Raw genomic sequence first — 23863 nt, forward strand, 5'->3', positions numbered from 1 at the left:
GCAGGAATGACTTCCTGTGGCGCTCAGTGGTGCATTTAGGAGCAATGAGTCTCTCACTGAAGGAGCTCCTCTGTTTGACCACAGCGTTGTGGAGAGGGTGAGAGCCATACTGCAGGATCGCCCGCAACTTCGACAGCATCCTCCTGTCTGACACTGCTGTCAAAGTGTCCAGCTCCACCCCCACAACGTCACTGGCCTTCCTGATCAGCTTGTTGAGTCTGTTGGCATCTGCTACTCTTAGTCTGCTGCCCCAGCACACAACAGCAAACAGAATAGCACTGGCCACCACAGACTCATAAAACATCCTCAGCATAGTCCGGCAGATGTTAAAAGAGCGGAGCCTCCTTAGAAAATAGAGGCGGCTCTGTCCCTTCTTGTAAAGGACTTCCGTGTTCTTAGTCCAGTCCAGTTTGTTATCAATGAACACCCCCAGATATTTGTAATGTTCAACGATGTCCACATTATGACCCTGGATGGAAACTGGGGTCATTGGTGTCTTAGATCTCCTCAGATCCACCACCAGCTCTTTGGTTTTAGTAGAGTTGAGCTGTAGGTGGTTCTGCTCACACCATGAGACAAAGTTGTCCACCACAGCCCTGTATTCAGCCTCCTCGCCCTTACTGATACAACCAACGACAGCAGAGTCATCAGAGAACTTCTGAAGATGGCAAGACTCTGTCTGGTAGCTGTAGTCCGTGGTGTAAAGGGTGAAGAGGAATGGAGAAACGACCGGTGTTGCTGACCACCGTATCCGACACACAGTGCCGCAAGCGCACGTACTGTGGTCGGCCAGTGAGGTAATCCACAATCCAGGACACAAGGGGGGGATCCACCAGCATCGACGTCAGCTTGTCACCCAGTAGAGCAGGCCTGATGGTATTGAAAGCACTGGAGAAGTCAAAGAACGTGACCCTCACAGTGCTCCCTGGCTTGTCCAAGTGGGCGTAGACGCGGTTCAGCAGGTAGATTATGGCATCCTCAACTCCAATCCGGGGCTGGTAGGCGAACTGGAGGGGATCCAAGTGCGGCCTAACCATAGGCCTGAGCTGCTCCAAGACGAGTCTCTCCAGGGTCTTCATGATATGTGACGTCAGTGCCACAGGTCGGCAGTCCGAGAAACCACTGGGCTGCGGCTTCTTAGGCACTGGAACAAGGCAGGACGTCTTCCATATCACAGGGACCTTCTGGAGAATTAATTATTATTATTATTAAGAGATAATATTTAAGATAGTGGGAGTGGCCTTCCTGTTGTGTACTTTCAATGCTATCTAGGCCGTAGACATATACGCCACATTGAATGCCTCAACCCATTGCCGTGATGAGTCAACATTTATTATTAATCATACTATATATTATTATTATATAATTTTTGTAAAAACTTAGTTAAGAAATGTAAATGTTATAGCGCATTAAATCCATAAAAAACACACCCGGCCCTTGTGGTGCATATTAGGCCAATGTTGACGTTTGGTCGAAAGGCCAATGCATTTCTATGATCTAGGCCTCAGATAAGCTAAAAGTGCTGCAATAATATTTCATTGTGTCTCAAACCTGAATCAAGTTTTCAAGTTTTTCAATGGGTGCACGAAGTGCTAAGATTTTACTAAGAAATTACTAAGATTTGCTGCGCTATTTGTGCTTTGTGCTTTGGGCTTGAGTCTGACTTTGTGTTCGACCTTAATACCAGGACTAACCCCTTGCTCAAGACTGCTGGCCTTTAGAACCCCCCCTTCCTACAGTGCCTCTCTAATGGCCACCAAAGCAACTGTCCTCCAGTGGTATCAGAAAAGCTTTCTTGTATACTTCTCGGATACTTGAACATCAGAAGACAGGGTCCGGTGAACATTTCTTTGTGGAGGGAAGTTCACAAGGCGCTTGGAACTTGGTACTGCTATGAATAAAGTTTGGTTTTAAAAAAACATGTAAAAGTAAAACTTCCTCAAAAGCAGGTAAGAATAAAGCAATGACAGAATATAGAATGGAAGAAAGAAAGACTATATAAAAAAGATATAACATCAACTCATCGGTGTGGGAATACATTGCAACCTGGATGTCTGACACGCATAAAACCAGGTTTTTGACCTCAAAATTATGGTCCCCTTTATTTGCTCTTTAGCCTATTGTGATTTGCATGCGATTACAATGATGTGAGCTACTATAATAAAGATGCTTAAACCTTGACTCGATGGAGACAGAGTCCTCAAGTAGCTGTTATGTAGCTATACTAAATGTACAATTAATCTCCCATGAATGTAATCTAGTTTAAAGTGATCCGCCGAGATATCTCGATATTAACGATTGACTATGTTACCCAGATTCAGTTGTTTGATTGTGCGTTGAATCGGGGAGTTTGCTCTGGAATTTGCTTTGCATTAGCTACTTCCATTGACATGCAGAGCCACAGTAGCCTAGCTCCTGTTCATGTGAGGATACAGTATACTGTATGTCACAAACAAACCGGTACATGGTACTCAGTTTGTGTTCTAAACTGCATTAAGTGTGCACTGATCTCGGAGAAGTACTCAAATGCAGATTTCTTTGCATTGCCCCCAAAATGTTGCAGTTAAGGCTTTCAGGGGTCTCAAATGACAATCAGGGGGGCTCGGCCTCCCCAAGGCCCCTGCATTCCGCTCACTGACTGTAGTTATCCGAGAGGTTTGACCCACTGTTGGGTGCAGGCATAAAAAAAACGGTGCTCTCACATCCAAACAGTGTTAATTTTGTCAGCTATTTTAGATTTAGTCTTAGTCTTAGTCTTTTGACGAAAATGCTTAGTATATTTAGTCACATTTTAGTCATTGTTTTCCTTTGTAGTTTTAGTCGACGAAAAGTCCTTACATTTTAGTCAACTTTTAGTCATTACTTTTAGTCAAAATGTTTTCTCTTTTTAAACTAGTTCAATTAGGCTAACCCTATATAGGCTATATGGCTATATGCTAAGTTGTTCCACTCAAATAGAGTACTAAAGTGAAAACGTTACGTTGTCCTGGCAACCGGATTTTCAGTTCTAAACAACCGAACGAGAGATGGCGTTCTCCATTGCTTCCATGTGTTGTTTCTTTCAAAATTAAAATAAATCAATTTCAAGAGGTGAAAATCACTACCAATCGAAAAATGTCGAGGCGTTCATGTATTCCCCTGGGGTATTAAAAGGAAAAGTTTGCAAACGTTAGTTTAGTTTAGTTTTTTTTTTAATATGAAGACAATCTATTCTCAATATTACTTACATCATTGGTAAAGCAAACTCACAAATCAATTCGCAAAAAGATTGTTCCTTTTCTATAAAAGGTTTGTGTGGCATAGGATTTCCCCTTTTTAATTTGGTTTGTGTAGAACCGAAAATCTGTTGCTCTCGAAACGTGACGTCACACTTTAGTACTCTTGTCTGTTCAGCCTTCAAAACGATAGCTGGTAAATTGTGAAAAATGCATTAAACTGTAATCAGAAAACGCGGTTATATGCTATAAACCCTATAGTATCTTGGGTATAAAGGCTGGGACGAATGTCAAAGTCCACCTTATGTTGAAGTATAGACCGTGGCGATTCCCATTGAAACGAATGGCGCGGTGATTTTCTTCAAAACGAGAGCCAGTAAATTGTGAAAAATGAATTAAACTGTAATCAGACAACGGTTATATGCTATAGACCCTAGTATCTGTGGAATAAAAGCTGGGAAGAATTTCGAATCATGTACAATGCATAACGTTAGCTCATAGCTGAGTGGACCATACCTCCCGTTGCCAAGTCGTAGCTAAGGTCCGTCCTATTTACTGGAGGAGTGAACAGTTGCATAAGAACCTTACGGGAGTGTACTGATTGGAAAATATCATGCATTTTGAATGTCCAAATAGCACACCAATAACGTTTTCGTCCTGTCTCGTCTCGTCAACGAAAACAAAATGACATTTCGTCATTGTTTTTATTATCACAGATCTATTTTTAGCTCGTCAACGTCTCGTCTTAGTCACGGAAAAAAGGTCGTTGACGAACATTTTTCGTCATATTTTTCATTAACGAAATTAACACTGCATCCAAACACACCGTTTTGTATAATTATAGGTTTCCGAGAAGCAAACCTTCTCTCAGACACTGCCGTGAACCGCTGAAAATAATGTGTCTCTAGCCACACTGCCGTGAACTGCTCAAAAATGTGTCTCTAGACAAAACACATACATACAAGGTCACCACAATTACCTAGAACAACTCCAATCCCACTAAACATTGGACTTCGGATAGACGTCCCTGACCGACGGACCAGATATAGATTCTGCACATCTATTTGACATCCAAACTAGGTCCACTATTTGGATGTCAAACCATGACCCAATTGGACGTCATATTGACGTTCAACATTTCACCTTTGAACTGGGTACATTTCCTGGACGTCATTTGGGCGCCTATGACAGGTGCAGGAAATGTATCCATGATTCCACTGCGCAATGTGACGTCGGATTGATGTCTTTTCTCTGTCATTATTGGACGTCAAATTTTTGTCCACTGTTTTTTTTTTTGTAACGCCAGGCGATGTCTTTATTTTGACTCCTACCGAATGTCTAGTTGACGTCCATGGGACATAGGAGTGACGTCTTTTCGACGTCAAATTTAGACAAATTTTAGACCTCTTTTTCCTACTACTTCTTAACGTTTCCAGATGTTTTCTGTACCATAAGTTGTCCTGTAGCTGTAGCATTTCACCTTTTAACTGGGTACATTTTTTGGACGTAATTTGGACGCCTATGACAGTTGCAGGAAATGTATAGCCTTCTACATGATGTAATATTTTTATATTATGTTTTTCTATTTATTTTAAGTAATCAAGTTATTTTTTTATGCATATATTTATTTTTGCATTTATCTGTTTATTTATTTGGAAATGCAGTTTGTGAGAAAGGTTCAGTAAATAATTTCACGGTAGCCTATCCACCTTAATACTAACACCATGCTTGCCGTTGTGGTGGGCATCCATGGCGGCCACAACGTTGGGCGGTTCGAATCCCATCCCGTACACAAAAAATGTAAATGCATCTTCATCCACGGATGAGGGTCCCTCGAGCAAGGCACCTGACGCTCCCCGGGCATACTGCGGCTGCCCACTGCTCGGGGTGTGCCGATATGCGTCTGATCACCGGCCCTCGGATGGGTCAAAAGCAGAGACAGAATTTCCCCCAAAAAGGGACAACAAAGGATAACCTAACTTAACCTATGTCCCGGTCGATATGCTTGAGAGAGTGTGAGAGCGTGCAAGAGCAAGGAAGAGGGCGTGCGAGAGCCACTGATCTCAAATGAACCAGCACAGCTCTCTATCAAGGGCGTTTTTCAAAGTGAGCCAGTCAGTACATGCACGGATTAGTTTGACTATGCTCCTCAATTGGACAACTGCAATCGTCAGTGCACTTCAGGTCCATTTAATTTCTCTGACGCTCCATTTAAAAAAGAATCGCTGTTTCTCATTTTCCAACGGCAACAACCATAAACATCTAAATGAAATAAATTAATTATAGAAGTAGTATAAAAAATACGTCTAAAATTTGTCTAAATTTGATGTTGAAAAGACGTCCACAAACAACCACATTTGGACTATAAGTAGCCCTTACACAGAGGTCCCACGGACGTCAACATTAGACGTTCGGTAGACGTTGAAACAAAGACATCACCTGGCGTTACAAAACAACCCCTTCAGTGGACCGAATTTTGACGACCAATAATGACATGTAAAAGACGTCACTCTAACGACACATTGCGCAGTGGGATATTGTTTGAGTATTGTGGCACGAATTATGTGGAGAATTAACAGTTCAGGCTTAAGCTAAACTCTTGAAATGACTTTTATTTGCTGTGTGAACAATTGCATGAAACATATGTTACAGTCTTATATCATGGTGCCCGAATAAATTGGCGTAAAAATAACGTTTATAAAAATAAACGTATCCGAACAAGAAAATAAGACAGACAAATCACAAGTCACAAATGTGTCAAATGTTCAACAAAGCAACAAGATGTTTAGCGTACCACACCTCGTGTCAGAACACGGTGTGCCGGTGTTGTGTCGAGATCTGTTTCCCCGTCGAGATCTGTTTCCCCTAGTCCCAGATAATGACTGTCAGGATGCGTTCCCCCTGTTCTAAATGGTCAAATTGAATGATATCAGCCTGAAAATCACAGCACTTATCTGTTGTGGGGAAATAAGTCAGCAGTATGAATTTGAAAGATGTGTGAGCCTCCTTTCCTATGGAACAGAGGGGGAACAGTATCTGACAGTAATATTCCAAGCTGTCAGGATGCGTTCCCCCTGTTCTAAATGGTCAAATTGAATGATATCAGCCTGAAAATCACAGCACTTATCTGTTGTGGGGAAATAAGTCAGCAGTATGAATTTGAAAGATGTGTGAGCCTCCTTTCCTATGGAACAGAGGGCCTTTTCGGGTAATTTCGGACGGGGGCGGGGACTAGGGGAAACACATCTCGACGGGGAAACAGATCTCGACACAACACCGGCTTCTGCCTGACACACAACGGATGTCTTTTTCCCAACGACGTAGCACCTCCGGCAGCCACTTCCGGCGAGCCCCCCGGAGACACCCGACTTAATGAAAGCACGCGGGCGCCATTTGTTTGAACACCTGCTAGGCTGCCTCTGACAACAAACCCTCAACCTTTTCCCTTTCACTGCGCCAAAGTCCACGTGATGCAGGCCGACAGCTGCTCCGAGCGCCAGCGCTCCATCATCTGCGAGCGACACCGTGCTCCGCGAAACACAGCGCTTCTGATTTATGTACGACAGCAAGTGAGCTGGAGGGAAGAGAACACAACAGTATCTTCATCATCGAAGGGCTCTGCTCAGTGGATTGAATGATGTGGAACAAAAAACATACATCATTGACACGAGACTTAGGCCTACAATACAATAGATTAATAATATAATCATTTTATCATATTCATATTATATTATAATGGGTAAAGTAGAATCAAATATGTTGTCAAGATAGACTTGAGGATCTAGTCCACATTTGAGATGACACAGATAACAACAATATTTTTTTTTCTTCATCACAATTGATACAGATATATATATATATACATATATATATACAATAATATATCTATTATTTTTGTTACTCTTATATTGAAACTGTTCTAGCCTGGTGGCCTGACATTGATATAGTGACAATTTATTCATTGACATTTCCATAAAAAGGGGATCTAAAAAGGATGCCTCACCTGTCAAACACATAAAAGAACTCCAGTTCCCCTTGGACTGTACCATGGCCCGGGATTAGATTATTAGTTATTGCCATTTCAGCTGTCAGTCTCCATTTATGACATTTCAATTGTTACCTCATTGGCACAGAATCCCACTAAAATGATTTTTTCTCGTGTTTATAAGGACGAAACCTGGCAGCCCTCTTTATATTTGAAAGCACTGCTGACACTAGGTCATTGGTCTTAGCCTCTTGTCATCTGAAACCTTCCCTCTATTTTGCTGCTTCCTCACATCCATCTATTGCTTATCTATTTTCAGCAAAGGGACACTTGATACCATCTGCCTTGCAAATAGTGATAGTGGGTTCAGAAAACGAGTCTATCTATCCATGGTACATTCCTCATTTGCTATGCATTTGTTTAAGTGGGTTATTATTTTCTTTATATCATTGCCAAAAAGAAAGACACACTTTATGACCTGGTTAGCCGCAAGAGTGTCTAGGAGTGCAATCTGCTGTGTTTTACCAACGCATATGGGTTGAGTGGGGACGTAAACCAGACTGCTCAGACAAACTATACGGATCCACGATGCTGCAGGCAGACAGGGATATTTGAAGGGTCGGAAGTGAGGAGGGGGTCTTGTCACCCCACAATCTACTTTGGCGGGGCAGTCTCCCTGTTACGCAATTACCAATGCAGCAGCCCATCTCCCATGAATTGATGAATCGTACAGTGGTTATGGTCACGTTCGCCTATATTAAACAACAAGGGACAAGGGAAATTTAACAATTTTTAAATTAATACAATTATTTTATAGGATGAAGCTTGTTACCTCAGGGAGCTCGGGACACCATCTGGGCTCTGGTCGTCTTCCTCCATCACTACACACTTTGACACGACGTCTGATCTATCCCTACTATAGCTCCTATAGGAAGCTGCATCACACCAGACATCCACGCAAGGCTGCGCACCGCGTCGAGCAATAAGGAAACGCTCCCTCTGTAATTGATCGACTATCATCTATTTCTACCAATGTCAACATGTCTGTGTGTATGCATAAACTGTGGCTCTTCGTAGAAAGTAGGTATGTATGTCAATTAATTTAATAATGTATAGATCAGTAGTTATGGTTGCAAATTGCAACGGAAAAAATGCCCCAAGGTAAAATAAAATTAAAAGATCTTTACTAGGAGTCGCATTCCTGCATACAATCGCACTGTAGTCCGCCTACACCCTAAGGTCTGGGCTCACATGTTTCCTGCGGTGGCATCATGATGCACCCTCGCCTATGCCTATCTAGAAAATGCATTGTGCTGTCGTGCAAAATGAGGTTGAAAATATGTTATAGTAAAGCCATAGTTTCAGACTTAAAGATATGTTAAATGGCTTAAATCAAGTGATTGGATTTGAACAGAGTCTAAATGGAGTGAACAATGTATTATAAAACATTTTATACATTAAAATGGTTGGAAACAAATAAAGTGAATAGTTAAAAAGAAATAGCTAATTTGATCAGGTTTCAATACATTTGCAATAAAATATAGAATAGCTGAGCTGTTCTGTTGGCAATTTCCAGCTCAACTATAGACTAAAAACCAGTGAGTGCTGTAGTACAAAGTGAGGTTGAAAATATTTTTTAATAAAGCCACATAGATTAAGACAAAGAAACGTTAAATGGCTTTAATCAAGTGAAGGGATTTGAACAAAAGTTCAAAAGTCTAAATTGAGTAAACAATGTAAACATGCACACCATTTAAGTAAAAGTAAATGGTTGGAAACTAATAAAGTGACTGAATGAAAAGTGCTAAGGATTGCTAAAAATGCTAAAATGTAAAAGGTAAAATGTATTGCCCTGCACTGCTGATGTGCGTGTGTGTGTGTGTGTGTGTGTGTGTGTGTGTGTGTGTGTGTGTGTGTGTGTGTGTGTGTGTGTGTGTGTGTGTGTGTGTGTGTGTGTGTGTGTGTGTGTGTGTGTGAGACTTTAAGAGATTAGCGAGCCGGTGCGTGATTAAAAGTAGCTCAATAGAGTGGGAGGGGAAAAAACGATAGTTATGTTATTATAACTCTAGTTCTATGATTGTAGGCGTAGCCGTCTAGGCTTCGCCTTATGGGCTTGTCCCGTGCGCGCGCCCGCGTGCGCTGAAAATTCAAACTATGCACCTATCAGCGTGGGCACCGCCCACATTTCCCACGGTATCGTGTCTATATAACGCGGTGTATACCGTCGCTCATCCTCCACGCTTTTCTTTCAGCATTTGGAGGGTACAGCAGGTGGGAAACTAGACGGCTACGCCTACAATCATAGAACTAGAGTTATAATAACATAACTATCGTTCTATTTCATGTAGGCTACGCCATCTAGGCTTCGCCTTATGGGCTAAGGTGAAGCTGCGAGCGGAGCCTGATCAATGTACTCCTGCTGGACCCCAGTCAAAACGACCTAAGTCACCAGAGCACATTAAGACTCAAAAAGCCAAGGAAGTGTAAAACACAACAGCTTGATAAAAAACGAATTCCTCCTAGATCAAGCAAGGCAATGATCAAGGGAGAAAAAAGTGAGTCTGTAAAGACTCCGGCTCTAATCCGTGCTTCATGGAACCCATGAAAAGGAAAAGAAAAACCAGAGCAACACGGTTTCCATTCGGCGCCGAGGCACCGAAAGCACGCCAAGTGCCCGTCACCCGGTGCCAGGGAGGCGGGACAGGGTAGGAGTCCTGAAAAGGACCTAGCTCCAGGAGCGCTCTCAGGTGGCCCTGAAAAGGGCCGTTTGTCCGCGGCCTCGCCCGAGCCGCTGCCACCGGCTTGGGAGATCCGTGTTGAAGTTCTCATTTTCTTAATAGTAGTTCTCAATTTCTCGCTGATAAGCACAAGTGGTGAAAGAAAAGGGAGGATGAGCGACGGTATACACCGCGTTATATAGACACGATACCGTGGGAAATGTGGGCGGTGCCCACGCTGATAGGTGCATAGTTTGAATTTTCCCGTGCGCGGGCACGCGCACGGGACAAGCCCATAAGGCGAAGCATAGACGGCGTAGCCTACATGAAATAGAACCAATCTGCCAACAATGCCTGAACGTACTCCAAAATTAGCCCAATCCGGCGAGAAAAAACGCCCAATCTCGCAACACTGCTGAACGTCCTCACGCTCCAGCTCAAGGCATTTGCGTGCATGAACGTACACTACAACAGTAGTTTCCCACTCTGGGCGTTTGCGTGCATGAACGTACACTACAACAGTAGTTTCCCACTCTGGGCATTTGCGTGCATGAACGTACACTACAACAGTAGTTTCCCACTCTGGGTGTTGGCGTGCATGAACGTACACTACAACAGTAGTTTCCCACTCTGGGTGTTGGCGTGCATGAACGTACACTACAACAGTAAAACAACAAAAACACGAAATCACGTCATTTTTTTTGCATTACCATTCCATTCCCGAGTGGGGCATGCTTTACAGTTTATACCTCAGGAGCTTGTTTCGGACACCGTGGACTCTGGCAGAGGCCTCATCTGGTTTGATCTTCATCACTACCCTCTGCAGGAACTCAAAGGAATACTTCATGGCTCGTGGATACTCAAGGTTAACGCAGTAGATGATCCCCAGAAGCATGGTGAAGCTGGATGGCACATCCTTGAAGTTGTGTAGCACAATGTTTTCTTCAACCACAACTGCCACATCGAAGACCTCTGGAAAGGCATCCTGGTTGTCACCTTCATAGCCTATCAGTAGGCCAAGTTGCATCCCCTTCATGGCTGCAGCCAGACTCTCACCATGGGCCTTGAAAAACAGAAAAAAATGGTGGTAATGTTTGGGTCTAGAAGTACATGCGCTGCAAAGCTACTTAAATCTGTCATCATAAACCTTGACATGCTTTCGGGCTAATAAGAGTCTCCTTGGGATTTCCGTTGTGAGTGTGCAAGTGCATTCTATGTGCAATGCTGACTGGTTACTGCTAATCTTCTAATCACCACTATTCTACCCATCCCTCCTCCTCCCCATCACTACCATTCTGCCCCTCACTCTTCCCCACATCACCACTATTCGGCTGCCACAGGACTTTATCACCCCCCATGAGTGGATCTAATACAATCTGTGTTAAAGATTGTGTGTATGTGTGCTATTATGCATGACAGAAAAAGATCTTACATCACACATCCTAATGATGTCGGATGGGTCTTCGGATAGGTAGTGTGGCAGACCCAGTAGAGCAGCAGTCCTTCTCCTTTCGTTTTTGTTCTACAAGACAAATATAAGCAGTGATGAGATTTTATTGCAAACATAACACCTGGTGCCCAATTTTAGAATTCTCAGCTCGTCTACTCACATCTTTCTTCACACAGTCTAAAATGGCTTTCAGTGCAGGCTTCTTCCCCGACTTGGTCACAGCTTCGTACACTTCAAGCAGTCTTGGTACAAGGTCATCAAGTCCGTTGAGGAATGACTCAAGAAGGTCTGTGCTTACGATTCTTTTGAACTCCGCCCGAACCTGAGGAGACAAAAAAAAGACAAAAAGGTTAAGAGCTTCGAGAACAGATATACAAAGCATAGAATCACCATTTGGTAAGCTAAGGTTGTCTTGTCAAAGGCTTTCATCCACTGAGTTATACTAACTGCAAGACTCAATGCAAAAATGTAATCCAGCTCTTCCTGGAGGGAAGCTCACACATTGATTTCCGGTCAAACATATTTGGATTAAGTGAATAATGTCAGGCTGAGTTGTTTATTGTGATACCTGTCTCTCACAGAACATGGCCGGCCATCTGGTCATGACATCCCCGATGAGAGGTTGATCCCCTACGATCTCCTTTCTGCGCTTGGAGAATGTGGCAGACATCAGCTCCTCTATCTGTTGATGATCCAGGTCCTTTTTCAGCATTTCCACCTGGATTGGATTGCACAAGCACAAGGACACATACTAAGACAAAATAGTAGGCTTCACAAACTCAAAACCAAAGTGTAGGTATGATGTGTATGCGTGTATATGATGTACCTCAATCATCCTCCGCTTCCCTTCCATGTCTTCAGCACTCAGTCCTTCAGGGGGATCTGGACAGTAGTGGACCTCGCCCTTCTTTGACTTCTTCACACGTGATACCTTGGCATTTTCTCCTATTCTTTTGTTGACTCTCACCTCTGGGCATCCAGCTGCACTTAACTTCTGCCGATAGTTTCCGAGCTTAAACTTCAGGCTGTGGAACCAGCCGTACCAACCCTTTCCAGAACCTGGCTCTTTGAGACTGGGATGCTCCACAAGCGCGTTTGCAACATTCTCGTAGTGTTGCCTCTCAGGATAAGGACTAATCTTTGACATGCTGTCTGCAAGTGTGTCCAGGATATCGGTTTTCATACCTTTAGGGATCACCATCACAGATCCATCTTTTGCATATCTTCTATTTGCTTCTTGCAGCGTGAGTTCAACGTCATGTGAGAACTGTGGAATCGGGAAGGGCTCAGGCCATTGCTGGGAGTCAGATTCCCCACTGCTGAGAGATGGAAGGCTGGCTGTATCCAATGTGGAAACTGAGAGAGCTGCATCAGCTGTGAACAACACTTTCAATGTTGCTCGTTCCTCAGGAAGGTCTCGGATGTCGGTCAGGTTGGTCAGCTGATCCTTGAACGCAGGGTCCTCAAATTGTAAAATAAATCCACCTCTCAGGTAAAGGTTTGCACGCAACACCTCGCACAGTTCCTCAACACTCTGGGGGGTGTTTTCGATGGAAAGGCGTCTGATATCCGTTTCACAGAGGACAACTCGCAGCAGCATCGTGGATCACTTCAACCTGAAATCTGAGAAGGAAAAAGGTTTCATCCCCTGTATACATATAAAAAGAATGGTTACTCCTAGAAAGATTTGTAAAACACAAGAGGGTTAATTATTTTGGATCAGGCTGTTAAATGTTATTTTGCAGGACATCCAACACCTGGATTGCTGCTAGAGAGATTTTGAAACATTGCAAGAGGGTTAATTATGCAGGATAACAGTGACGACTTGTCGGACAACAGATACCCCCACACTCAAACTTACCGCAGCCTTAATTCAAGAAAGCAAGAAAGTTCTGGGAGTGGCTAACAGGCGCCCCTGGATGAAGTATGACACAAGTGGCATGTAGTCATTGAGATCCTCTGGTTTCACCAAGAGACACTCAGCAGGGCTTTTTTTCACGAGATGGTAACTCCTCAAATGCTCCACGTAGAAAGTCGTAAAACGCTCAATGAAGAAACAAACATGACCAGCCAGCACAATGCATATTTCCAAAATCCTTCTGAAGTCTGGTAGTCCACTTGTACTTCCAGCAGAGAGTATCATTCCCTTTGAATACTGCGTTCCATTTAAGAAGATACTAGGGGTCAGTCCAACTGTGTCAACATCACTGAATCTATTCAAGATTGCTAGTCTAATGCCGCTTTTCCACTGCATGGTACCAGCTCGACACGACTCGACTCGACTCGACTCAGCTCGCATTTTTTGCGTTTCCACCGCGAAAACATGGTACCTGGTACCTGAAGTGGCTGCTTTTTCTAGTACCGCCTTGCTCTAGGTTCCAAGCGAGCTGAGCCGATGCTAAAAGGTGACGTCGGCAGACGGCCGGCCACTGATTGGCCAGAGAGTGTGACGAAGTCACGAGAGCGACATGGCAACCATGCTGGTAACAGCCATAGCAGCGCCGCAGCCAACATATATTCCACTTCTTCAACTTCTTCAACATGCCAGCTAATAATAGTAATGTTATCGATGTCCTCCATTGTTGTTATGTGGGTTCTGTCCATGTGTGGGTTGCGTAGGTCTTGTTTGCGTCGCGTACAAAAATACGTCACGGCCCTTTCGCGCAGCCGACCCCGCCCACGTCCAGGAGGTACTATTTGCGGTGGAAAAGCACCCGTGCTGCTACCGTGTCGTGTCGTGTCGTGTCGAGTCGAGCTACATGTGCGGTGGAAAAGCGGCATAACACCACCATCTTAGACTTCCAGGCAGACATCAGTCACTTTTGCCGTCTCAGTCTCAGGCTTGAAAATGCTAGGCATTTCAAGATAATATGCAAGCATAAGTTGGTGTCTTGAGGCCAGGGTAAGCAGAATGTTTTTAAAGTTATTGGCATCACGCACTACCTTTTTAAAGAAAGAATGTTTAGCCTCAAACCTGATTGTCCAACACTCTATTAAGGGTCCAAACCTTTGAATTAGGCATGGATAATGCTCAATGAAGTGATGTTTGGGGCGTAACTTGTAATCTGGGAAAACTGTCAGTAGTAACTGTCTATGATCCGATATTTTGGACTGCAAATAACAAAGTGAGTCTAAAGTGTAAGATGGAGTTGCCAAGAGCTCAACCAAGTCTTTCAGTTCAAGGACTATTTCCCATGTTTGATCTCCTTCTGGAACACGTGGCCGATGATAAGGGGAACGAAACGCACAAGACTCCAATTTTCGTGGCCATTACAACCTACAGTTCCAGTCTTTTTCGAAAAGTTGAAGGAATTTTCTGGGGACAGTTTGTCTTATCAGAGAATTTAAAAGGAAAGCTCTGTATTTCACTATTGAGCTCTTCTAATGTGAAATACTTCTTTGAAATCAAATCGGCAAGGAACAGACTTAGTTCTACAGGTACAATCCCTTCCAACACATCATGCAAGAAATCAGGTGGAAAGCCTGTGCATGTGTGAAATCCTGTCAGGCTGTTGAGAGGGCAGTCTCGTTTCACACCATCAACAGATGCAACGTCACTCTGCTTCAACACATTTACAGCTTCATCAAATTACTCTGGTGACCTTAAAACAAAGTTCCCAGGTCTAGCATCACATGTCTGTATGTCTTTACGACTAACTAGACAAAACCTACAAAACTTCTCAACATTGAACGACTCATGGAAACCACCTAAGGAATGTGCAGCTAAGTTGTCAGCAGCAACAAACAAGATGGTGCCTTTAACATTACACCCTAGTTTGTCTACAAACACACCAACTGTTTCAAGACATTTAATATCGTCAATCAGTGGCTTCAAAACACTATCATAAGCATAAATCCTGACATGCTCAACCTTGCACAGTAAAGCAAGGTAGATTGATGACAATGCTGACTTGTACCTAGAGGGTAAATTCCCAATAGCCCAATACACACCACAGACTTTATGTTTCATTTTTGATGTGCCCAACGGATTGCAGATTTCAAAGTCGTCAATATACAAAGTAATAGCTACACTTAGTTCTTGACCTGAGAGAATTCCATTCGATTTATAGAAGTCACCATCCAGAAAAGACTTGTAGTGGCCAGACTGTTCAACTGGTTTGTTTTTCGCTAATGCTTGCAGTACCTCTTCTCTTTTAAGAAGATTGGAAAGTAACTTTAGAATAGGGATATAGATAACAGTATGAGACTTTTCTTGTCTGTTCAAAAGATATTCGACATGCTCAATGACACTCAAGTTATTTTTGTAATATGACTGTCTTTTGTAGTCGGTGCCTAAAGATCCTTCCCTTGAAAGCAAATTAAGTGGGTTAGCACTTTGAAATGCTTCAGTCAACGATGTCAAACATTCCTCAGATGAGTAATTATGCTCCTTCAAAACATTCTCAATTGACTCCCTAGTTATTTGTCCAGCACGTTCTCCAATATCAAACAAATCATCCAAAAGTTCTTGAATCGCAGACTTTGACACATGAAGGACGGCTTGCAGTCGAAGGAAAAGGGATGCAATTCGGCGCTCAACTGACTTCTGTGTAGGCTGAGAGTCAGGTTCAGTAACTGAAACATCTGGTGACTCTAAATCAAAGTTATCCTCTTCATCATTGGCAGAATCTTGACTGAGACAATGAAGAATAAGTTCAGGTTTGAAATGATTGAATGTAGAAGCCTGATGATGCCGGCTTCTGTGAGCAGTAAAAGTTGAGGCTACTCTAGATTTAAAAGAGCACCCCACAAACGGGCAATTCCCAGTCTCTCTATTTATCAAATGTCTCTTTAAATGAAGAAAATAATGTTTGATGTTGCTTGGCGCTGAAAAACTACAAAGTTCACATCAAAGTTTAGCAATGGGACTCGTTCCTTGTTTGTGGCACTTCAAATGTTGTACAAGTTCCACATGGGATTGAAAGACAGTAAAACAATTAGGGTAAATACAACTAAAACCAGTTATTCCACGTCCATGCTTGTCCTTGTAATGATTTACTATAGCCTTTTGCTTGTATGAGGCAAAATTGCAAAACTTACAAGTCCACTTCATCTAACGTGTAGCTAAGCCTGGTAATTCACAAAGCACCTGCAATACACAAAACAGAAGAAACGCTTTAAGTGATGTGAATTGCAAAAGTGAACAAGAGCACATTTCTAGTTAAGTCTAACTAACAAATTGGATTTATGAATTGCTTCACTTCATTATTTTGACTAATTAAGCTTTGGATTGTTCTTTGTAATGTAGTGTCACCATGACATGATTCATTGCTATGCAAGTTCAAAATACAGTGAACTTATTAACATGTGTTCTGTTCACTAGTGCTGCCACGATTAGTTGACGGCAATTTTTTTTGTCAACAAGTCGTTTTTACTATTGACCGCCTATTTATTTTTGTTCTCCCGTCTCAAACGGCTCACTGTAATTCACCTCCACACAAATATGTGCCTCTGCGCACCCTTCTGGTTAATCGGCTATCCTCTTTCTTCCCCCTCCCCCCGCCTTCACTGCTTTGATATGACGCGCGTGCGTGTGTGGCGAGCGTATGCGATTTCAAAGTAACTAACCAACTCAAAGCCGATGCATGCATCCAAAACTATTCGTTCAAAACCAAATAAACAAATCAAAAAGTGCATCGCTTATTCGCTTAAAATACTTATTTTCAAAACTTGGGAATTAATACGGCACGGTACCGAGCGGTTGAAAACAATGTTGGCGTCTCATGTGGCTGCCTTGCGCACCTGCGTTATATTACGTATTAAAAAATATACTATATATACATATATATACACTATAATTAGGCGTTTAGATTAGTCGTTAGTGGCCGCAGTACTATTCACCAGTCCTTGTTAGTGGTTTCAGCAGTTATTTTCATCAAAGAATGTCTTTAAAGTAGTTTATCTTGTTTAGACAATCTAAAATAATTCAGTTCTCATTTAATTCATTCATTTTAAAACAATCACACACGACAATTGGGTCTATCTGGCTATCCGTGTAGCTAATGCGATCGATGTTCAGTAAAACAAACAGTAATGAACTTGCACAACCAAGCTACGAACAATGGACTGCTAACGTTAGCTAGCGGCCACGCCGCCAGCTAACGTTAGCTAGCGGCCACGCCGCCATGATCGACAGGCAGCTAACATTACTCGGGGCCGAAGGGCAAGTGCATAGACAGTAGAAGGGCAAGTGCACATGTCTGCCTTGCTAGCGTTAGCTAACAAGGTAACGTTAGCCAGCCAACTCGGAATGTGCCTCGCTAAAATGATATCACAAGTATTGCACATATCGAACGATAGCTAACGTTAATCAAGTTATTTGCTTCATCGACGCACATTCTAAATATAAAAAAAAAACACGAACACTTACCAAAAGCCGTCTCGACTGCTTGCAGGTGGCTGGCGCCAACTTCAAATTCAATCTCAACGTCTTGAGGCTGGACTCGCACATGCGCAAAGAGCTGTCCTACGCACACGCCAGTTGCACCCCACTCAATTTAAAATGGCAAGTTCATTCAAGCACCAGGAATTTGTGATTCATTGAAGTAACTTATGAACCTAAATTGGAAGATTGAAAACTCATACATTTGAATTGAAATGTCATAAAACATTATTTTAAGTTGTTGAAATAAATAAATTATCATAACTTATTGATCAGATAATTTTTTACAGTGCACTGAGTCTGACTGACTCAGCTGAGAACCGTGCAATGGGGTCCATTCCATGATGCGATTTACCGCTACCGGAAACCAGGCTGAACGAACATACGATTCGTGAACAACTCCTCCCAGTTCAGTCGAGTTTTCGGTGAATCGATTCGCCGGAAACTCGACTGAACGTGGAGGAGTCGTTCGCGATTCAGCCTAGTTTCCGGTAACGGTGAATCGCATCATGGAATGCACGCCATTGCACGGCTCTCAGCTGAGTCAGTCAGACTCAGTGGAGTTAGTGCTACCGGAAACTCGTTCGTTCGTTCAGTCGAGTTTCCGTTGAATCGAATGGTGAACGAAACGACCGAACGAACGAGAGAGACGACCGAACGAACGAGAGAGACGAACCGGTTCAGTTCATTCGTCCTAAAGACTCGTTCATTCGAACCGGTTCGCGAACGAACGAGCCAACACTATTGCACACACGCATGCCCTGGCCGCTCCCGAGAGCACAGACAGTGTTTGTTCCAACCGATAAAAAAATAAAATAAACACAACTTGGACACAGGCCTTGAAGCTATGTAAAGCGAAAATCACTGTGTTATGGTAGCCTAATTGTTTTGGTAGTTTTTGTCGCTCATTTCCTACAAATTCTGGTGAAAAGAGACGAAGTCTGTTCACATGCTGACGTCATGGGTCCCGACCGGTGCTTTCATTGGATTATGCGACAATGTTTTGGCAGAGCACATGCCAAAACAGCATATTGCTGTTGGCGTCTGTGGTATTTAATGTGCCGCCGCGCACACAATGCAAATGTGATTTTTATTTGGCCGTTTGTATGTGTTACTGTGTAGGCTATTATTTGCGAACTGCGTGCGTCTTAAGGAAATGCTGTTGTTGGCCATGCTGATGTGTTTGCACTGCTGTGGACTGTTGCAATTGAGTTTTTTGTAGGCTACACCTGTCTGTCATATTGATGCGGGCCCTCCCACAAAATCGACGTGCCCCCTGTATAGATTTGCTCTGGCGCTGGGTCTGCTCCCATTGACTCCCATGTTAAAAAAAAGATATATTTTTGAAGGAGAATATCTTAGAAAGTATAAAATAAGTCTCTAGGTGAAAAATTTAGGAAGGAGATAGGTCCCAAAGTTTGTAGAGAGAAAGAAAGAAAGAAAGAAAGAAAGAAAGAAAGAAAGAAAGAAAGAAAGAAAGAAAGAAAGAAAGAAAGAAAGAAAGAAAGAAAGAAAGAAAGAAAGAATAAAACTTATGAAGAACAATAGTTGAGCGCTGCATGCAGCACTCACCTAATAATCTAACAAGAACTTAAAGAACATCAACCTTACAGTCAACGCCAGCTCAACTATACATCCTGAATCAAATGTCCTTACGATTGACAATATAACAATCATATTTCCAATCTATGAATTATTTTAGCGCCACTAACATGAAATAACGTACCCAGTGATGGCTGGTGGTGATTTTGGGTGGGTGGCCTAAAGAATGCATTACATTTATCACTACTTCACAGGGCTCCAGACGCCATGAGGTCACCTTTATATCTCTGTTTATAACTTTCATATAAAGTGCATGATTTTTAAACAAGAATAAGGTGTAGAGAAAGGCATGTCTTTATTTGAAGCACAATTATAAATAATAAAAAGAAAAATAGGTGTTTAAAGTGCTTCAATGAGCTGAAATTGAACATTTCGAACTAAACCATTTAGCAAAATAAAACGCTTAAAGTATTACACAATTAAAATGTTGACAGTTCTCCCTTTGCGCAAAATGCGGCTGTAGATGATCACACACTCTTCGCCGTCAATCATGAAGGACATGTAGGCCTATGTGGCGTTTCCGACGTCCGCAGCTGTCTTTTGCTTTAAGGTGTCGCCTATTACTGCAATGAATTGTGCACATGCCATCTCATTGCTATACGTCGGGTTGACGTTTAATCCATTTTTCTTCATGAGAATAATTTCGGATTTAAATTTGGTGAATGGCAACTCCTCTTTGGCAATGTTGTAGGCCTATGCAACATTAAATTAGATCATTTCCGATTCCTTGGCTTAGAGAAATTTATTGTTACTGCCTGAAATGCGGCTGGGAGAGGGGCCACTTTCTCTACACACTTGTCACGTCATGTTGGGTTATTTAGACAGCTTTTTTAATGTTTCGATACGAAACGTTGTTGACCCGCTTACAAATGCACTATTACCGGCCATATTCTGACCGCACTCCTGACAGTAAATCTGTACATCGTTTGGTTGATGTGTCGCCAATCTCTTCGCTTCCAATTTTTCCTCCAAAGACATTAAAGAAAACCGATTAGAAAGTAAATAATCCACTTCGTTCATTTTCATGCTAACGCCCGCCATACTGCACTTGCGCTACTGTGCTGTGATTGGTCGAAGGTCACTGTACTGTAGCTACCGTGCTAGGTCAGCCTTTGGGCTAAACTAATTTAGCCCAAATGGAAAGCATATGAAGGGGGCGTGTCAGGGCACCTGTCAATCAAACGTCAATGGAAGCTTACGCTACTGCGCTTGGGCTAAATTCATTTCTTCATTTCTTGATTATTGAAGATACAAGTATGTTGATTTGTTAAATGTTTGAACGGTAAAAAACGATTGGTAAAACGAAGTCCGAAGTAGTTGAAGTGTCAGAGAATGGGGGGACGGCTCCGCCGTCCTCCCATTGACTTCCATTGTAAGAAATAATATTTTAAAAGTAGAATATCTTAAACATATACTTTTTATGCGCAAGATTCCAAGCTAATCTGGAAATGGAGTCTCTAGGGGAATTTAGGAAGGAGATAGGTCCCAAGGTTTGTAGAGAATAATAAAGAAGGAAAGATAGAATAAAGCCTACAATAGTTGAGCGCTGCATGTAGCACTCACATGAAATAACTGTTGTTATATAGCACCCCACATATAACTACAGCCCTGTGTCCCTCCATTGACATTGACCTCTTGTTAACTTCATATCTTCTCGCTAGATTTAGTTAGCTCTCATCAACGAGGTGCGGTTGATGATGGAGGGAGAGGTAGAGGTATTTTTTAAAGAGAAAAACTTCCTTCTCAATGTTTATCTTACTGTCCCATCGGCCTTTATGTTGATGTAAAGATATTGGCAAAAGTGGTGTTCTTCTTGAGTCTCTCCTTCCAGAACTAATTTCACTTGATCAGACAAGCTATATCCAGAGAGGGCACTCCTCTTTTAATCGTAGGCAATTATTTAATGTACTGTAGCACCCCTCTCCATAACCAGAACTTTCCTTATGCTCGGTACAAACCACAGGATAATTAGCCTGATTTTGTGCCTGATTTCGTCCTGGATTTGGTCTTGGTCTCCGTTTACATTTGCGTCATTTAGAGAACCACTTGCAGCCTCTGTATGCCAAAATCAAGACATCAAGGAAGACATTCTGGTCCATCACTGTCCATCCGGATGGTAAAATGGCTGAGTCTTCTCCATTAACTAGGATCTTACTGTGTTGTCTAGGGGCGGCAGTAGCTCAGGAGGTAGAGCGGGTTGGCTGATAACCGCAAGGCTGCTAGTTATATCCCCGGCTCCTCCTAGCTGAATGGCGAGGTCTCCATGAGAAAGGCGCCTAACCCCAACTTCTTCTGTAAAGTGATTTGGGTGGCCATTGGTTACAAGAAAGTGCTATATAAATGCTGTCCATTTACCAGTCCTGTACATTGTCTGAGGACGCTGGTCTTTCCAAACCTTTTAGATGGTTCAGCTTTTGCATCTCTCTTAGGCCTTGGGTACAGTTTCATTGCAACTTTCATCTTGCGAGCCCACCAGGACCCATTTACTGTCATGTCTGGACAGTCCAAATCTTTGTCAAAATTCACATCAACATAATTAGGTATTTGTAAGATGTTGGAAAAATTACAAATATGTAGTATGTAATTGTCTATAATTTGCTTGATGAGTACTCGTTTACTCAAGTAGGCCTTTTTACCCCTTACTACTAAATACCTTTACTAGCAGGAGCATTTATCTTATCTACAACCCCTGACAATGCCTCTCATCTTGTACATGTGTAAGTACTGTACTATGTAATATGGAAATGTTTCTGGAAATGTCTGTTTTCCTTTTGTTTGCGTGTTAAGTATTTCTTTGTCTATTTGTCTTATGATTAACATGACCTGTTTTTGATTTGGTCTTTTGTTATTTTATTATTCATTTTTGTCAAGTGTATTTCTGTTCATCTTTTTTGGGAGGGGGGGAACCATCCCCATTTTCACATGGGAAAGACCCAGGAGTTTATGGTATGCTGTACCTATCGAGGGGAGCGAGAGTACCAGTCGCTCCTCTTAACGAGTGCCTTGGGGTGTAGCTCAACAACAAACTGAACTAGAGGGAAGACACTAAGCCCTCTTCAGGAAGGGAGAGGATGTTCCCCCCGAGAAGGCTCAAATCGTTCCATGTGTGTCACGAGACTCTTACCCACATGTCTGTGGTGGCAGCACACCTTTCTTGTTGTTGATGAGCTGGGGGGGGGGGGGGGTAGCCCTGTGGTCGGTAATGACGGCCAGCCCTGGGGGGGCTGGAGACGAAGGCCAGATTTGTGGTGGGGGCGCTGGAGCTTGAGGTCATCCCTTCTCGCCGTGCGTCACTGGTGTTCCTTTGTCCCAACAGCTGTGAGATTGTACACAGCAGTCATGCCAGCGCCATTCAGCCTTTATCCCTTGACGGAACCTCATCCCCCGACCACATGACCACCACCTTGTCCCTCTTACCCCTCATGTATTGTTGTTGTAGTCATTCAATCTACAATCTTTCCTTTCTTTTCTTTTAATTCATTGATATATTTATTTCCTTCTCTACTTAATTCTCTAACTATGCTGATGACGCAAATTGATTTAAATGTTTTTAATTGAAGTATTTACTTAGTTATTACTTCTTATTTCCTCCTACCTTTCAGATGAGGAGTTCATCTTTCAGAGCTGGGATGGCAGCGTATATAAAGCCAACGCCCAACGCAACCAAACCCAACTCCTCCTGATGAACACAACTTTTGTGAGTGCTTCAGTCATCCAAATAGTCTCTGGAGAATGGCGTGCAACTTTGAAATTGAAAGACTTTGCCCTAAAATTTGGTTCCCGGAATGCTGAGTAAACACCCGTCAAAGTGCTGAGTGAGTTTGGAACTGCTTCAATTTAGAAATTGCAATGGAGGTTTCTTATCAACAAAACATGTCACCGTTGCAGCTGTGACAAATGTTATCATTTTATTGGAAGTATGGAAATCTGGGTCTTGTTTTTAGGCTAATTTATAACCTGTGCATGTCAATGTAAATTAGTTAGAAATGATATAATGTTAAATTCATGTAGTCCAACATAAATTGGACGACATGAGTTCCAAGCTTCAAATCAGATTTTTTTTTCTTTTTTTAATTTCCCCATCTCTGCCTCCAGGCTACGTTCAAGGCTTCCAAGTTTGCCCTTTCTCCGGACCTCAACTATGTTCTCCTCGGTTATGATGTACAACAGGTAAGAGGAAACAGTGCCTGCAGGGATTTGGTGCAAGCGAACTCCCTGCAAAAGCATGCTCCCAAAAAAAATAGTTCCTCAGTAAATCATTGCTCCAAGTTTATTTTGACTTGTATTTCTGCTTTTCATGTATTTGCAATGCACTCGCTTAGCCTGTTGTTAAAATAAAATATGGAAGAAATAACTTCCCTATAAGGGACATCATATGACGAGTGTTGCGGATGGCACTTCAAAAGCGTGCAGTAACATTAGGCTATTAGTTTATTTTTAATTCTTAATCACAATTAGTTGTGAGTAAGTTTTAATGTAGCTCAAAGTATGCATGTTAAAAATATATATAAA

At 42.5% G+C, this 23863-nt stretch overlaps 2 protein-coding genes across 2 annotated transcripts in view; one reads left to right on the forward strand and one right to left on the reverse strand.

The window, feature by feature from the left end:
• The window catches only part of LOC132475755 (inactive dipeptidyl peptidase 10-like), a 211693-nt gene that overhangs the window by 116897 nt on the left and 70933 nt on the right, over positions 1–23863 (forward strand). Inside the window, exons 4-5 of the mRNA XM_060077058.1 lie at positions 22954–23048; positions 23447–23521. Coding sequence (XP_059933041.1) covers positions 22954–23048; positions 23447–23521 — 170 coding nt within the window. The remainder of the gene's footprint in view (positions 1–22953; positions 23049–23446; positions 23522–23863) is intronic.
• Positions 10373–12975, reverse strand: LOC132475758 (uncharacterized). Its single transcript, XM_060077060.1, has 5 exons — positions 12194–12975; positions 11936–12085; positions 11528–11689; positions 11350–11439; positions 10373–10980 (listed from the first exon to the last, which is right to left on the reverse strand). The coding sequence occupies exons 1-5, from the start codon at positions 12965–12967 to the stop codon at positions 10654–10656; spliced, it is 1503 nt and encodes a 500-aa protein (XP_059933043.1). The 5' UTR covers positions 12968–12975; the 3' UTR covers positions 10373–10653.

The sequence above is a fragment of the Gadus macrocephalus genome, chromosome 17 (assembly GCF_031168955.1).
Source record: "Gadus macrocephalus chromosome 17, ASM3116895v1".
In the NCBI taxonomy this organism is placed as follows: Eukaryota; Metazoa; Chordata; class Actinopteri; order Gadiformes; family Gadidae; genus Gadus; species Gadus macrocephalus.

What these genes read in the sequence shown, in the direction of transcription:
- LOC132475758 (XM_060077060.1), bottom strand. Translation starts at nt 12,967, where the DNA reads ATGCTGCTGCGAGTTGTCCTCTGTGAAACGGATATCAGACGCCTTTCC. An exon ending in CCATGTTCTGTGAGAGACAG is followed by an intron (nt 11,690 to 11,935) that starts GTATCACAATAA and finishes TTGTCTCCTCAG; the next exon opens with GTTCGGGCGGAGTTCAAAAG. An exon ending in TAGACTGTGTGAAGAAAGAT is followed by an intron (nt 11,440 to 11,527) that starts GTGAGTAGACGA and finishes TTTGTCTTGTAG; the next exon opens with AACAAAAACGAAAGGAGAAG.